The sequence below is a fragment of the Pyxicephalus adspersus genome, chromosome Z, assembly GCF_032062135.1.
Source record: "Pyxicephalus adspersus chromosome Z, UCB_Pads_2.0, whole genome shotgun sequence".
NCBI lineage: Eukaryota > Metazoa > Chordata > Amphibia > Anura > Pyxicephalidae > Pyxicephalus > Pyxicephalus adspersus.
The window spans coordinates 13,788,360-13,805,817 of record NC_092871.1 but is presented as its reverse complement, the minus strand read 5'-3'; the positions used below and the strand labels follow the sequence as shown (position 1 = coordinate 13,805,817).

General features: G+C 38.2%; 1 protein-coding gene across 1 annotated transcript in view; it reads right to left on the bottom strand.

Annotated features, from left to right (window-relative positions):
- Positions 1-671: 671 nt before the first annotated feature.
- WDR62 (WD repeat domain 62) overlaps positions 672-17,458 on the bottom strand; it is a 40,428-nt gene continuing 23,641 nt past the window's right edge. The window contains exons 19-31 of the mRNA XM_072430778.1: positions 16,169-16,291; positions 15,470-15,591; positions 14,291-14,343; positions 13,194-13,412; positions 12,216-12,361; positions 11,772-11,848; positions 9,552-9,686; positions 8,757-8,874; positions 8,248-8,347; positions 7,798-7,852; positions 5,781-6,551; positions 4,473-4,573; positions 672-2,711 (exon numbers count right to left, since the gene is read on the bottom strand). Coding sequence (XP_072286879.1) covers positions 2,484-2,711; positions 4,473-4,573; positions 5,781-6,551; positions 7,798-7,852; positions 8,248-8,347; positions 8,757-8,874; positions 9,552-9,686; positions 11,772-11,848; positions 12,216-12,361; positions 13,194-13,412; positions 14,291-14,343; positions 15,470-15,591; positions 16,169-16,291 — 2,248 coding nt within the window. The 3' untranslated portion in view covers positions 672-2,483. The remainder of the gene's footprint in view (positions 2,712-4,472; positions 4,574-5,780; positions 6,552-7,797; positions 7,853-8,247; positions 8,348-8,756; positions 8,875-9,551; positions 9,687-11,771; positions 11,849-12,215; positions 12,362-13,193; positions 13,413-14,290; positions 14,344-15,469; positions 15,592-16,168; positions 16,292-17,458) is intronic.

The window sequence follows — 17,458 nt, the reverse complement described above, 5'->3', positions numbered from 1 at the left end:
TTTTCTTTCCAGAAATGTAATACAGACATTAAATCTTTGTATATTATTACATGTCAAAGGGCTATTAAAACCGATATAATATCAATATATATATATATATATATATATATATATATATATATATATAAATAGAGTATTAGCAAGTACAGTTATAAACCCCACTATGAAGTATGAGCTTTGTAGTTCAAGTCAGTTCATTTAAAACTTTAGATATTTTGTTTAAAATGACCACAAAAAAAAGCAATCCAGGGATACAAAAATGTCTTCTTTCTGGTTAATTTTGCAGTATCTGGTCCATGAAAGCTACTCTTTGACCATTCTTGTCATTGCCCCTAATTTCATCACATACAGGACAGATCACCTGCTACTGGCCCTGCAATGTATGGGATGATGTAGGAATGGCCACTTCCATTCCAAAACTGGGAGTGCTGGATTCTACTGGATTATTTCATTAAGTTAAAGAAAACCCTAGAGTAAAGCAAAATGAGTAATAAATTCTTAGGGGAGGCATTTTATTATTTTACAGAATGCAGTTTACTTTAGCTTTCAAATAGGAAAAATCAGTGGTGCCATCTTAGATTATTAGTTTCACGGCAGTTCCTGGCTCTAATTCATATACGACTTATGGAAACAAAATAGAAAGAGAACCATAACATTTCCAGGTTAGTGGCTTGGGAACTATTGAAGGCATTGGTCAAACCCCTAACAATTAAGCCCTTTGAAAAGTTGAGATCAACATTCATTAAGTTCAGTGTTTCCTTTAATAGAAGTGCAGAACAGTAGAGAAGTGTTAAAGGTGACCATTGGGAAGCCTTGCCGCTTTAAATCAGTGCAAGCTTCCTCATATATTGGCTGCTTTGGCTATTGCAAAGGACTGCATCAAATATTTCAGGCTGGCTGTACAAAAATAAGAGTGATACCAGGTAAAAGTGATTTCCAAATTATTGGTTCTCCTTTTTGAAGTGTTTGAAGTGTTCTGTGCAGATACAGGAACCTCACTACTTGCAGCAATCCCCACGTAGTTATATGTGGGTACTGAAGTCTGTCCAAACATTTTGAGTACCTATGCAGAATCGGTGTTTTACCTTTAATCCAGCTTTTCTTGATGTATGCTTTTTTTAAGTCTGACTTTGACAGTTAGATAACTTGCATGTATACCTGTCATGAGAGAAAAATGGTGGTGGCTGCAGGCCTTGGCTTTAGTACTTGGCTTTAGTCTGCAAAGAAGTGTCAGAAAAGCCAGAAAACCTTACATCTAACACTTGTTTCAGGGCCCTAGAGCAATGCTTCATTACAGCCCACCCAATAATTTCAGTAATCACCCTGCTGTTTTTGGGTGGTAATGACAAACATTTTTGGTTTTGCAAACAAATACAGTTCTGGATAACCAATAAAGGTTGGATAACCTTTACAGTTATGATAGTGAGCACTCCTTTTCCATTATTAAACTAGAGACAGTATTCTCCTCAGTCCCTTTTAGCTGGGCATACCACCTGGCACTTTTCACAGATAACCTGGCTGTATTTTGGTGGTTACTGAAGAATTGGGTCACAATATAAAGGCCACCACCCACCAACGGCTTCTTTCCACCCAGCATAAAAAATTTCTGGGGTAAATACTGTAGACGGTTGGCATTATATTGAGTCTTTGTGCTACTGTATGTGGTCACATCAAATTGTTAAGCAAATTGGCTATATTTAAATTCCAGTACAGGCAGTGCTGTGAACCTTACCCAACAAGATTCACAAATATGAATATTCTGTAGTCAATCATTATAACTCGCCAGGCATACTAATGAGAATTTTTTCAATTCATCTGAAATCTGTTTAGCATTGTTCTCAGCAGTCGATGTTATTGTAAAAGTTTAATATTGGCAATTTTTTTTACTATCTGAAGCACTGTTAGAGAAAAACTAAAATGTGTTTATGTAATATGAAACATGGAGCTTCTATATGGTAAATACTGGAATTTTTATATAAAGAGAAAAAAGGCCACTCTGGACAGCTCTGGTAAACAGTCCTGTTAGTTTTACAATAAAATTAGTGAAAGGAGAACATATAAATATTACAACAAACGTGCAAATTCATCACTCAACACATATTGGATTTCAGTTCTGTGTTGATGTTAAAAGGTTGAGCACCCATATATCCTACAATATAAATATCGGACCTTTTTTTTTTTTTCCAAAACACAAAAATGTATTTAAACCTTCCAGAGAAAGCACGACCACTAGAAAACCTAAAATCCAGTGGAAAGAGCTCTAGGAATGATTAGAGTAGGAGGACGGAGCTGAGAACTCATAATAACATATGGTGGCCGATTCAACATTCTGACACCTACCCAAAACTGAAATGTATAAGTTATAGTAAACAGACTTTTTTTTATTAATACAATTACTGTAGAACACTTAGTAACACAGGACCTAGACACAGGAAAAGCAGTCCGTTACCCCAATATTGGACCCATGCGTCCTGAAAAAAGTGTCACAGTGCTGTGCTGTTGATCTTCTCCTTCATGATCTGCAGCAACATTTCTGAATAATGTTCCAGCAAATGAAGAGATGGGTTGTTTGTGGAGTGCATCTTCCCATTTGGCACCGTTTTTTGGCCAATTCCCAACAGCTCTATCTCGTTCTGAATATTGGAGAAGGCATTAAAGAATAAGGAAGTCAGCTGGGACTTCTCTTCTAGGGATGCATTGGAATTTTCAACCTTCAAAAACAAAATAAAATGCATAAATTGATGTAGTATATGATAATGTATTTGTTTTATTTTGGGCTTCTTAGATCATAATTTATACATTATTATTAATAAACAATTATAAAAACAGGATTTATATAGTGCCAACTTATTACGCAGCGCTGTACATTAAATAGGGGTTGCAAATGGCATGGATTTTTAGGATAATATGCTTATAAAACAAACAGAACAAAGCCAATATAATTATCAGGAATAAGTAAAAATGCAAAAAAAATGATAACAGGAAGTCAAGGAAGGGGGGAACTGTTCTCCAAGGTTCATGTTGCTTTTAATCTCGAAGAAGGGTGTCACAGGAATTCTGGGTTAAGTATAATCTCCAAAACGATTCAGAGGGACATTAACCAACAATCTAGATGTGTACCAATTTCTTGTACAATATGTACCAATAATGTACAATGTGCCAAAATTGTTGTACAAATTATGTCAATTTATACAAGTTAGCCAGAGAAAAAGCAAACCCAGGCTGCATGGTATGGAAAATCGTGTGATCTGCTTCCCTTCTTATGGTGCCTACTAGCGAATCGCTAGGCTCAAGCGCTACAATATGACCAGGGAGGCGGTGTAAGCATTCTCAAGGGTTTTCAACTGAATAGGAGCCGAGTGCTATAGAAGAATAAAGGGGAGATCTGGAGATAAAGAGACAGACACATACCGTATTTTTCGGCGTATAAGACGCACTTTTTCTTCCCCAAAACTGGGGGGGAAAAGTGGGTGCGTCTTATACACCGAATACATGTTAAAAATAATAAAAAAAATCATACTCACCCGATACCGCGATCCCGCGATGCTGCGTGCTTCTTCTCCTCGCTCTCCTCCCGGCTGCAGCGCGTGTCTCCTCCTCTGAGCGAGGAGAAGCCGGCACATGTGCCCTCACGATCTCATAAGCAGGCTGGATCAGCCTGCTTACGGGATCGCGAGGGCACATGTGCCGGCTTCTCCTCGCTCAGAGGAGGAGGAGACACGCNCTGCAGCCAGGAGGAGAGCGAGGAGAAGAAGCCCACAGCATCGTGGGATCACGGTATCGGGTGAGTATGATTTTTTGGCACAGGGTGATCAGAAGGGGATACATTGACACAGAGTGATTAGAAGGGGATACATTGACACAGAGTGATTAGAAGGCGATACATTGACACAGAGTGATTAGAAGGGGATACATTGACACAGAGTGATTTTTTGGTATTTTGTTCAGAATCTTTTTTTTCTAGATTTTTCTCGTTTAAAATTGGGTGCGTCTTATAGGCCGGAGCGTCTTATACGCCGAAAAATACGGTAGTCTGTTCTGCATGGACAACCAGAAGAAAATGGTTATTATTGTAAGCCTGTGAAAAAAGGTTACTATTGAAATTTACTTCAGAAGGCTACAGATAGAGAAAGAGGCATAAGATTTAAAAAAAACATTAAAAAAAAAAATTTTTTTTCCTCTTTCTCTAATATAGGCTTGTTCCAGATTGAATGTGAAGCAAAACCACTTTGTTTCCATATGAAAAGGTTTTATATCTAATGAGAAGGAAAAACTTTCTCAATTTTTTTCAATACATTTGAAGGTTGGCCGGTGACTTTGTCTAAGTTTTTACTCTCTGTGTATTTGAGTTTGACACCCCTGCTTTATTTCTTTTATTTCATATTTTGAATCTCCACACGTCCACTTTTCTAAAAACGCCTGAACATCATCCTGGTAATCCTTTGAACCTTCATATTGTGAACAGATTTTACCTCTTTAAAAGTCTTCAATGTCTTCTGAAAAGTGCTGTGCAATTCCTCAATTACCTGCTCACACTGTCCCATCAGAACATTTGTACCTGAGGAGGAACCACCTAAAAGTACAACAGAAAATTTAAGAAATAAATACTAAATAAAATGGATACAGACAATGGAAATAATATATAATGCCAGCACAAACATATTACAGAACATAATACATAGAACAGGACTTGGGTTCATAATATTACACTACGATAGCGCAGAATTATACAGCGGAAATACCAGCACTATACAGCTTTTTGGGGAAGACAGTATGGTGGAGATACATCCTATATAAAAAAAAAAACAAAAAACATAAGGGATATTTTAAAGAGAGTATAGAACAGTGGTCGCCAACCGGTGGCTTAGACCTGCGATGGAGGAGCGGGAGGGTTCTGGCATCATGGCATCACTCTGGGGGAAGGGTCTTCCCCTTTGAGTGACACATGTCTCCCCGCGCAGCCCGGAGTCCATGAAATTAGTGGTCCATGACGTCAAAAAGGTTGGTGACCACTGGTATAGAAGGTCACCAGAGCATGCTGATTCCAGGTTTAACCATCTCAGGAACATCCCACAATGCAATGTATTTTAAAAAAAATATTAAAAGCATTCCAATAGGAAAGTTGTATATTACAGATGTTCAAGTTTTGAGTATGGGGTTAAAAGCTGTAGGAAAATGGTCAAAAAGATAGACAGGGCAACACCTGCATTGCCAGTTGTCACCATAGGATTCCAGTAACCCCTATAATTCTGTAAGCTTTTTACCGCCCTTTATATTTAAATATTGTCTAATGCCCACCCCCTTAGTATGTTCTATTTTTCCAACGTCTGTCTCCGTCCAGTGCCTCTGTATTTTGATCTAACTTTTCAGTAACCACCCAAAAACCCCGTGGGGATGATACTGAAAAGTGCTGGATGGTGCGCCCACCAAAAAATAAACACAGTAGTCTCTAAAACCTTACTGAAGGTACCCGGAGACAAAGGTGTGATGAAGCAACCCTAGATAGCATGCCCGACGCCATTCATAATATTATTCAAATCAAAAAGACCAGTGATAGCAGTGGGACAAAGCTGAGGTTTGGGAACAGAACTGAAGACAAGGTGAGCATTGTTGTTAGAGTTAATTTATTTTTACCTATGCTGGGCATTGAATTTTATTGTGAAAACTAAAGATGGCCTAATCTTACAGGTGTTTTATCTTTTACCCATCTCTGTTTTGTCTCTGCTTGACCCAATAAATATGAAAATACTATAGTAGATAAAACAAAGGAATTTACTTACTAAGCTCTTCCATGTCATTGGAGCAAGGTGTTGGTGAAGCAGACTCATGGCTGTTTGGTAAAAGGACTTCCTCACTGTCATCATTGTTGGGGCAGGCGCTCACAGGTGTGTGAACCAGACACTCGGCTATAGAAGCTCTTCTTGGCATATCATGGACCTCTTGTGTGCTGCAGGTTGATGACGATGTTGAGCTTCTCCTAGTTTGAAGGTCAGATGTTATTTCACTCTTGTGGGAATCTGATGCTTTGAACTTAACCACAGTGCTATTAAGCTCCTCTTTTCGGGATGTCTTTGATAGATTATTTATAGATTTGGCTTTTTTCTTTAGACGTGGGATAACTCCACAAGTTGTTGGAGGTGGCATCAGAAGTTTGTCCGATAATGGATTTGAGTTGGCAGTTAATTTGGTCTTAGCTTCTTGTTGGCATGAAGTGCCCTGCTCACTTGGTGCAGAGGAAGCAAGGAGTTTGCCAATGCTTTCCTCCAAGGCTTTACATTTTTCATTTTCTGAAGGTAAGTCAGTGGTGGAAAGTGGTCGGAATAAATTGGACAGTTTTTTTTGTTCTTCCCCCATATTAATTCCTTCTCCCATTGACGCACTTCTGGATATTTTTGCCTTTGAGCTTGCTGTGGCTTCCATGTAAGATCGCCCTTTGTTGGACTTATTTAAAGAATTATTCTTATTTGGCCAGCACCCAGGGAAAGAGGATCGGGAAGAAGATTTACCACTGGCTTGTACTTTCTGTACAACTGGTACTGATATAGTGATATCTGCATATATTAGAAAAAAAACCCAATAATTTAAAGAGTAAGGAAAACAGAGTAGATGTGAATATTTATAGTGATTCTTACAAAGTCCAAAAAAAAGATGCTTAAGGTTTAAGCAGTGCCGATTTCCAAATACCAGGAATTCATGATCATGGTCAAAATGGACCCTTGTAAGCATCGCCAACAGCTTGTGCATACTTTGGTGACAATAAAGCCATGAGGGAACAGAGTTTTTAAAATACAGTACAAGTTTTTGGAAAAGTAGGTGTACATGCTTGGCACAGTAACCAAATGTAGCAAATATCAGAAATAATTGGACTGGTGGGTTGTGTGGTTACACACTTCTCAGTAACAGGTTCAAGAATACTGCAAGTACCATCTGCTGATGGTTGTTTGACTAAAAAGCAACATATTCAAATTCAATATTAACATTTTGTGTTTTGTCCTTTAAGCTGTAATAAAGGATTGGCCCATGAAATTCTTTAGTTGCAAATATCTTGAATTCTATCAATTTTAACACTAGCACAGCCTGCCTCAACCTTTTAATTATGGGAGACCCTTGAAATAACTTTCAGATCTTGGAAAACCCCTGCTAAATTATAAACAAAGCTCAAGGTACATTAGTGTAGTGTTTATTGGGAAGGATGCTTCTTACATTGCTGACCAAAGGTAATAATGTCAACATTACTACAGATAGCCAAAAACATCATTGGTGTCAGTGGTGAGAATAACCTTGTAACAGGAATGTAAAAAATTTTTTGAGGTTTGAGATTGGACACTTGGATGGTGGCTGTGAAACACAGTATACGCCACCAGCTTTACCCCGTTGGCTGACAATCAGATTAGCAGATTCTAGTATTATCTATTCACACTGATAAAAAAAAGGCATGGACTATACAAGTTTTCATCCTACATACAAGTGCTTGCTAGGTATAATTGTTCACCAAAACTTCATAATGCCTGCAAAGTTCATCTCAGGTCCTTCACAGTCTATTTAGTTGTATTTTATGGGTAAAGTTTGGCGTAAAAGAGTAGAAGCGGAAGAGAATCTACTACTGGCTTAGCAATTGGGCTAAGGCTCAGTTGATATGATTTTAATCAACCCTAAAAAAAAAAAAAAAAAAAAAAGATCAAAGCCATTCCGAAAGTTTAAATTTTTAATGTCTTTATTTGGCTAACTCAATTAGTATCTTTTACCTTATCACCTGAACTACAAATTCTCTGCATTAATTATGACTAGGAAACTCACCGGCACTAGTTGAAGATTTTCTCCTCTCCTGTCCAAGGGTTTTTTCCATGGTTTTCTATGAAATAAAAAATAATAAACATATGCATAAAATGTCTAAAGACATGTTAAATATTTATTAAATAGATGTATTAGGACATTTTAAAGATATCTTACTTAAGACAACTAAAGTAATTTATAAAAGATAACTTTATAAACGACACATTATTCAGAAAGAATATAATTAGGTTAGAAACAACCAATTTTTAACTGTTATTTGTAACATCAACAAATGACAAAACAGTTTGGCAATCAGTTTAGCAAACATATGTATTGCTCCTGCTATATAATTAAATTGTCGCAATTGAAGTACAAAAATAAAAACTTTTTATACAGTAGGTTGAACGCAATTTGTCCTATTGTGGTGTGTGTAGAACTTTTAATATTACATCATGTTGTAATTTCTTATCTTACATCAGAGTTTTTCCTGGAAAGCTGTGGTCTGACAGATTCCACTTTTGCCTCTGTATCGATCACCACGTGCGATATTTGAGGTGGAAGTATATTTTGTAATCTGAAAAGAAGAAATTATGAATAAGACATGACCAGGTGTTATATACATTAATACAACAATAAAGTAAATTGTTAGAAAAGCATATCCACCATTGGGCTCGATTTAATAACGCACTCCAAGACTAGAGAAGATAGACTATCATGGGTGAACTCAGGTGGTCCAGCAAACCTTGATAGGATTTCTTAAAAATGATTTGCTATTAATGTTTTCAATCCCTAAACAGATCCATTCCAGGATTAATAATAATCCTAACAAGAGAGAAAATCTTTACACTCGGAGTTCAGGTCATCTTTAGCAAGGATTCATAAAAGTTATCAGACTCATATATACCATGTCAAGTTCTGGGATTACTTGGCCCAGCCAACAAAAATCACAATAATACATATCATAAAAGGATGAGATTCTTTACCTGTCCTTCCTGTGACTTCGGGACAGAAATTTGGCAGAGAAACTTAGACGATGGTTCAAAAAGAGATCACTGTCATCTTCATTGGGCTCCAGATCTTGCAGTGAATTGTCAAATTTTTCTGAAAAAATGGACACAAAACTGTATTGGAACATTAAATGGTTAGCTAGCTGAATAGAGAAAGTGAAGTGTTTGCAAAAGAGAAAGGAAGACAAGGAAGGAGAATGGAGAAAGCAAAAGAAACTTTCTCTTCATGGTAAATTAAAGAGCGTCTTAAAGTCTGTCAATGGTGACTGATTGGTCTAAGAAAGAAAGGGGCAAACAAATTACAGGGTGCATCAGTCAATGAGAACCACTGTTCCTACTGTTGCAGTGTTGGAAGTATTGATAAACTCTACTGATTACAAGCAGATCTATCATCACTTTTTTTGATATTTTTTTTTTTTTGAAACGTAGGGGAGGCACAGAGCCTCTTGGAATACTACCTTCAGGCTGTACCTTTGCTCATGCCCGATCATGGGCATGTGGAGAAGGGTATTCCCTGCATTGCATGCGCAGTTAGCACCTGAGAAATTGCCTTTTCATTTTAAAAACAACAGCATTTTTTTTGCAATTGTAGTTGTCTTTTAAGTGCTGCAGCACTTATTTATACAAAGTCACAGTCCTAATTTAAGTCTACAATTCTTTAAAATATATTTACAAAAAAATGGCCTCCTTGTTTAGAAAGATGCGCTCAGGTACAGAACCAACCCATTTCATCAAGCAGTCATATGTACAGTAATTGTATCACTTGATCACCTTCTGCAAGCGGATCTGTTAAGGTGTCAAAATGCTTCTGAATGAAAGACTCTTCTGGAGTGTCTGGTTGGAAATTCTCCTCCACATCATTTTCATCAAGGTCAGAGCAATTACCAGAAGGCAGCGAGTCCTCATCTGTCAAGTCAACAATCAAATAAATACTATATTAAAATTCTTCATGTGTCTTTTATGGATACTTTTAAAGTACATATGAACTTACTGGTGTAAAAATATTCAGGTTGTAGCACAGGAACATTATACTACCAATTAAATTTAGCCACCATGTTTATTTTTAGAAGGCCACATACCTAACCTAATAACAAAATGGAGGTTTGAGGGGTTCCCTCAAAAACATTTTTAGGTTCTTTTTATGTTAATGTTTTTAATAGTCAATTGTTAAAATTGTTAAAATTTAAAATTTGTACTTATTGGCCTAAAAACTCCCAGTTTTTGAGGGAACCCCACAGACCTCCATTTTGTACAGGTACATTATATGAAACAGCGCCAATGTCAAGTTAAGAGATACCATAAACCACTGAGATATTCAGGGGTCAGATTTCCAAATAGATACGGATCAAAGCCACTGCATTTGGTCATTGCCTGCCTCTGAACAATGCATCGCCCATCGGTCAACATTTTCAGGTAGCGCCAGAGGCGTAGTTGTCTAACAACCAAGCTATAGGACTTTGCCAGCATATTGTGTGTTGGTAAGGCATTCTACAATCCCAATGCAGGAGTGTAAATGCTACCCACAGCATTGTAGTAAAGATTGTCACCCAATCACAGTAATTGAATAGACGGCAGGGTTTACTAACACAGGTAGAACAGAGTTTGCAACGGTATAATGTAATGGTAAATTTAGCCTTTTATATTTTAATACTAAAAAAACTTTTTTTCCAATATAATGCCATTTAGAAAGAAAAGTAAAGCGTGACACCTTAACGCAAGCCCAGTGGGGATGTTTCTCCAGCCAGAGCCGCGGAACATGTCCCCAGATCTGAGCCTGAGATGGGAGAGTGGGTGGGGTTATACCATCATGACATTACGTTAAGTGGCCTCATGATGGTATAACCCCGCTGACTCTACCATTGACCCGGCCCCCTCTGGCAAATTTTTTTTCAGATTGTGGCCCCTGACTAAAAACGTTTGCCCACCCATGCCCTAGAGCATTATCAAGGCTATGATTACCGCCTTAAACCTGGTATTGGACGAGAATCTGATGTGTGTACAGTAGCTATCCAACGTCATTCATGGATCAGTCCTGGTGGATCCACAAAACCAAACAACCACAATGCAAGTGAAGGGGAGAGGGCACAGCGAGGTGCTGCCCCCCCCATAGAGCACAACAGCACTATATGTACAGTGCTTGTGCATGCATCTTTTAGTCTTTTGGTGTTGGAAAGGATCGTGAAAGACAAAAATCTAACGTGTGTATGTAGCCTATGTAGAAAGAACAATTTGTACATGAACATATGATTGTCCACTTGCAAGGATCATTGCAAACTGTGAAAACGGGTTTTAAGGAGTTGTGTTCAGGCATAGCAAGCTAGACACAAAACTCTAACCTTTAGCAAAGGCTATGTAACCGATACTTCAGTTCTGGTCATGAGAATAGCAGAGATTTAAAAAACTGGAATATACTGTATTATTAAAATATACTAAGTTCTCAGGGACAATAGCCTAGCCTGATTTGAGAATTATTATTACTACTACACGGTATTTATATAGCGCCGACATATTACGCAACACTGTACAAAGTCCATAGTCATATCACTAGCTGTCTCCCAAAGAAGCTCACAATGGAATATCCCTACCATAGTTATAGGTCATTACCACAGTCTAAGGACAATTTTGGAGGGAAGCCAAAGTAACCTAACTGCATGTTTTTGGAATGTGGGAGGAAACTGGAGTTTCTGGAGAAAGCCACACAAACACAGAGAGAACCTGCAAACTCCATGCAGATAACGTCCTGGCTAAGAGTCAAAACTGGAATCTAACACTGCGAAGGCCAGAGTGCTAACCACTGAGCCACGGTGCTGCCCAGTATGTGCAAGAATGGATCAGTGCGATTTCCAACAAGATCAACTAATAAGCACTCTGTCCTGTGCTCAACTAAATCAGTCATGTGTTAGTGTCAAGAAATAATCTAATAATGAAGACTGAATGAACAATTGATCATTTTCTTTTTTCTATATGAAATCGCCAGTAATAGAGAGTTACCTTGGTCACATGCTAACAGTTCATTAGTGTTTGTGTCGTGTCCTTTGTCAAAGGTGCGCTCTTCAATAGAAAAGTCACTGTGGGTGAAAAAAAAAAGAAAAAAAAAAGTGGGTTAATGTACAGTGTATATGCCTTTCTAGAACACAAGCAAAACTGATTGGATCCTCATAATGATCTCTCAGAGTTTAATATTTGTGTACAGTGCACTGCATGAGGCTGATGCCAAGTCCCCCTAGGTATCCGGTTCATACTTACACCAACCTAATTTAGGAAATGCATTTAATATTATATTTGAAAATTTAAATTTGTGTTAATTTGGTCCTAAATAACTGCCTGCACTTAAAAATCTTATACCAAACTGATGTTTAGTTGTAATTTGCCCATAGCAATAATTAAGCTCACATCTGATAAGTGCAACATAGAAGTATGTCCATTTTTCATTACCTTTCCTCCTGCTGGGATGTCTGCAGAGACTGAGGGTAGAATATACCATTGGAATCATTGGACCGGGCATCTATATCTTCTAGAGCTGCAGACATATCCATAATGAACGTTCCATTGCTAAGATCCTCATTTGGTTCCTCTGATTGCTAAGACGGAAAACAATGTTTTACAATAATTCCCTTTAAAAGTCATTATATGGATATAGCAATGTGTGAGCCCTTGGCTTTGTTGGTACAATGCAGGAATGTTGGAGCACATTGTACGGGGAAAACATTACTTGCAACCCGCAGAGAGTGGCTTATGCAAGTAGTTGCAGGGGACTGTTCATATGAACGAAGATCCTGGACGGTCCAGGGAATAACAGTGTGTAAACTTGCCTTGTACATATCCCTAGATGTAAATGAGAACTCATCTCTTGCAGAGCAGAGGTAGCCCCACTGCAGGTGAAATTTGACATTTCTGGACTTAGGCTTAGTAGAACCTTAATAAATTGGCCCCCACTTTTTTTGCCGTAATAAGTATACTTTATGGCGGCCCTAATTTGAATTCCCTCTTCCACCATTGCAATGTCCATATTCTCCTTCATTGCCATCATGGACATCTTCTCACTTCTTTGGAGGGCAATTGCTACTCTGGGATCAGAGGGAAGAATGGTAAGGGAGTCCCCAGTTGGGTAGCTTGTGCCCTTTATCCAAGGGGCTCCACAAAGATCATTCTATCAAGCTAAAAAGTAATTTACAGGTGCCACAATGTGGTTTTTAAAGTCAGCACCATCACACTAGTAGATGACAAATCTCAGCTGACAAAAAAGCCATTTTAAGTAACAAATGAAAGTCGTGGGTGTGGCAGGTTACCTTTCATTCTCTTATCTTCCAGCCTGGGTTTGAAAGAACTTGGTGACTACATAGGGGGTTTAAATTTAAGACCATCAGACCAACTACCCCAGACAAGAAGATTTTTTTTACCAGTGTAACTCACCTCCATCAGTTGCTGGAAACTCTTTGGCTCCATGCATTCGATGTCTACGGTGTCATTCAAGAAGGAATTCTCTCCTTGGCATGGAGTGCCACAATAACTCATATTAATATTGTTTAGGAAATTCCGGAGGATATCAGAATTGTCACTCTGGGCCCAGCGCCCTTGAGGCTTGTAGCGATTTTGAGAAAGGACAAGCAATGGTTCATTCTGGTCTCCCTGCTAGAATACATATTATATAAATAACGAAAGCTTCATACAGAATTGCACACTAAATTTCCAGGCAAATAAAGCTTTGAAGTTGAACTATATGGGTAAATAAACACAGGCTACTTTACCTGTATATATAAATATTTGAATTTTTGTTCATCCAGTTCTAAGAATTACAGAGGCCTACTAAGTTAACTACACATTAGAAAAGAAAACTCTGCTTACACAACATTGCTTAGGACTACAGTTTTCTCGCCAAAACTTTTTTAAAGCCGAGTGGGAAGAAGCTGTAGGTGTGTGGCAGCCCCTGTATTGTTAGCCAGGTGGTTACTGAAAAGTGCTGGATGGTGCGCCCAGCTAATAGGGACTAGGGGGAACACTGCGCTACTACACTTGGGCATATTTTCCCTTTCCGAAGGGAGATCAGCAGTCAATTGATTGTAAAAAGATAATTTTTTTTTATTACACTCGGTTGTAGATAGATCAGATATGTAAGAATTTAAAAGTAAAAAAAAGTGAATTTGAGTGTACAAATGATCCAGTACATCTGATCAAAATTCCAATTGTTTTTATTCTGGAAAAAAAAAATGATTGAAAGAGAAGAATCGCATGGCCATGTGCAGTGTTTTGGGACTTCTAATCAACTGATTATCAATCCAATCAGCTGGTCGAGAGCAAAGTTGGCAGCAGAACTGCTTGGATGTGCTGGGCCTTAGAAGTATCACTGTGCCTGGAATTTTACTTGACCGATGTATAAATGATTACAGAGTTGCATTATTTGTGTCTTTTTATATCCAAGAGGAGTTCAGTTTTAACTACAATTAAGGTTGTCATTACTCTACTCATCCCTAGTGAGGCCATTTTAAATGCAAGGAATAATTTAATCTTACCAGCTTCCTGGCCCAGTGTGGCATTCGGCCATTAGTCTGCAGGCATGACGGATCTGTTAAAAAAAAAAATAATTGAATTGATTACCTTTCTGGTATAAGCCAAGCTTACAATTCCAAGATACTGGAACAAAAACAAAATGCCATAGCCTGTAGCATTACTGTTACAGTTTGTTTGTGTGACATTGTGAAAATTTTCTATTACTTCCTATTTCAGGAAAACTTCAGGAAGAAAGGGAATCAAAGTGAAAAGAATTCTTCTCCTAGACAGCCATCACAATTGTAAGATTTCCCCTACACCCCTTGAGAGAATTCTAAAACCTATAATTCCCCCCATTTTCATTTATCAGTGACGGTGGTCACTGGTACATACTGGGAAGAGTGAAAGTCTGCCATAAGGACAGCAATAAAGAATTGACAGAATTTCTATCCCATCACCACGATCCAAACCACACAAACAATATCTGCACTTTACCAGTCATCGGCTGCAGTGGCGACATTTTTCTTTATTTTTAACATCCTGTCAGCAACACAACCTAACTTATGGGGAAAAAGCCTTATCCCAACCAAATTGGTTTTAATTTTGGACAGCATAGCTAAACGTGAAACTTGGTAAAATAAGAGGTTCATTTCAGTATAAGGGTCCCGGGGGAACTTACCTTCTAAATGGCTATGGGACAAGTGGCACCCTCTCTGTCCCAATGATGCAGCACTTGGTAGCTAAGCAGATAATTGCTTAATCCTGATGTACAACTAAGCCTGGGTATACTCACCATCTTCTTCCTTCTTCTCTTCCTAGATGCGATATTCCGCTATCTTGATTGGCCATGCCGGGGGGGACGTAACTCCCGAACAGGCACACAATTTTATTCAGCCCCAGTCCCCAAGTGTTTTTGACAGTTCCATGGAGGGATCAAGCAGGTAAGAGAATGTTTATTGCACAAGGGATATTTCCTGTCCCTTTTTGCAATATTGCCCTGCCTGATCACAAATGTTTAAGTAGAACTTCAATTACACGTTGATGCTGCAACGTGGAAAAGTTCTCAACAAGCCAAAGTTTACAAAAGGCACAAAAGTAAAAAAAGAAAAGTACAATTTCCTAAGTGTACCCAATGTTGCTGTTCATTCTATTTGTACCCGACTTCTGGAATATAGAACCTACGGTTTAGGGACAGCACCTACCTGCGTCAAAGTGATCTCTAGAAGGGGTGTCAACGGACTCCTCATCTGCATTACTACTTCTATCCAAGAACAAGTCATCATGGGAGCTCTCATCCAAAAAATCTACCAAGAAAGTTTCCCTCCTAGAAACAAAACCAATATATAATACATTGTTGTATATGAAATTTCTATCAAAGATATCAAATAATTTGACCATTTTTATATAATGACCTAATATTTTAAAGGGACGGTCCACAAAAAAACTGATGTGTTGGCTGCCTAATGGCTCTGAGATTAATATCCAGCAGCAAGATATTTTCATTTCCAGACCCTTCCAGTCCACCTGGAATTATAGAGGTTCTATAGCACCATTTTTGTGTATTCTGGATTTTTCTTTTACATTACCCATATTAAAAATTCACATAAACCCAACAAGGAGAGTGGGAAGATTTCACCCATAGGGACAAAGGACAGAAAAAAACTGTTGGGTCAAATCAGTGTTCCAGCATCCATCAAGAACTTAAATAACAGTTTTGGGTAGACTGATCCTTGAGCCATTAAATGTCAAAATATCTTAAAAATAGGAATACATTGTGGGAGAGGAAAACCTATATAAAGATGGTTTCATCTTTTCAAATGGACCCAAGGGAAGGATGCATAAAAAGGGATCAGGCTGCAAAAATACATTTATAAACAACTATACTATGTAAGTCTACTTACCTCAGATTAATGTGACTTTGGTCATTCATCATGGCAGTAGTTTTTCTTGCTAGAGAATTCTCATCTATGTGTTGTCTCATACAAGTCGTCATGATGGGATCCAGTTGCCAGATGAACACACAGCTAAAAGGAAAATATAAGACTTTATACAAAAAGCAGATTTTAGGTGGCTAGTACAGAAATCTTAGTTTTACTGGTTTAACCAGTCCATATGAAGTTAGTTCATTCTTCATATTTTTTCTTATATAGGTTCCCTATCACAACATACAGAAGGTGGTAGAGTAAAGCAGAGCCATGTTCAAAGTCCAAATAGCACTCCATTTACTTTTTATTAAAAGTTGACCTATAGTTCCACTGTCAAACTTATGATCGGACAGGATTTTTATTGCAGAAGATGTCCTACCTGATCACCATCTTCCAAAAAAAAATAACAAACAATAATTTGCATGCACAGGTCAACTTATAATGTTGGGTATCTTAGCATGCCCAGATTTTGCTAGGAATACCAGGCTGGAAGTAAAGAGGTGGCACAATGTTGCCCATTTAGAACACTTGTATTGCATCTACTAATGCAGGGTACCAGAGGTAACTGTGTAAATCTTAGGACCGACATGAAGGAGTCACTTATGAATTTAAAATTTTCATATAAACAGTTTGCTTAGAATTTCTATTCCAAACTTAGAATCCTTAACAAAAAGTGGACAATTACTTTCAGTGTTCTCTCCAGAAATTTTTTTCAGCCGGGTGGTAGGTAGCTGTAGTTGGGTGGTAAAAAAAGGGGAGCGTGGCAAAACACGGCAAATTTAGTGCTCCCAGTTGTTTATGCCATGGGTATCCAGTAACCTCTTATTGTTACAGTGTTTTACCTTCTCCCAATTACTTGTTACAACTTTGTAATGCATCCCGCGTTAGTATATCCAATTTTCTATTCTATGTATTTTGCCACAACTGTCCTATCTATGCTATGTATTGTGACCCAACTTACTAGTGTTCTAAGTTTTAAGAGTGCAATCCCTTGTAGTAGTGTAATAGTATAATGAATGTGGTGTAACAAGTTAGGCTTAGCTCATATTAGCAGCAAAAAACATCTACCCCTTCTGAGTGACTCTTGGCAACTGCTAGGCACCTAGGATTGGTAACAGGCGGTAAGTGCTGGGCACCTAGGATTGGTAACATGCCAAAAGTGCTGGGCACCTAGGATTGGTAACAGGCGGTAAGTGCTGGGCTCCTAGGATTGGTAACAGGCGGTAAGTGCTAGGCACCTAGGATTGGTAACAGGCCATAAGTGCT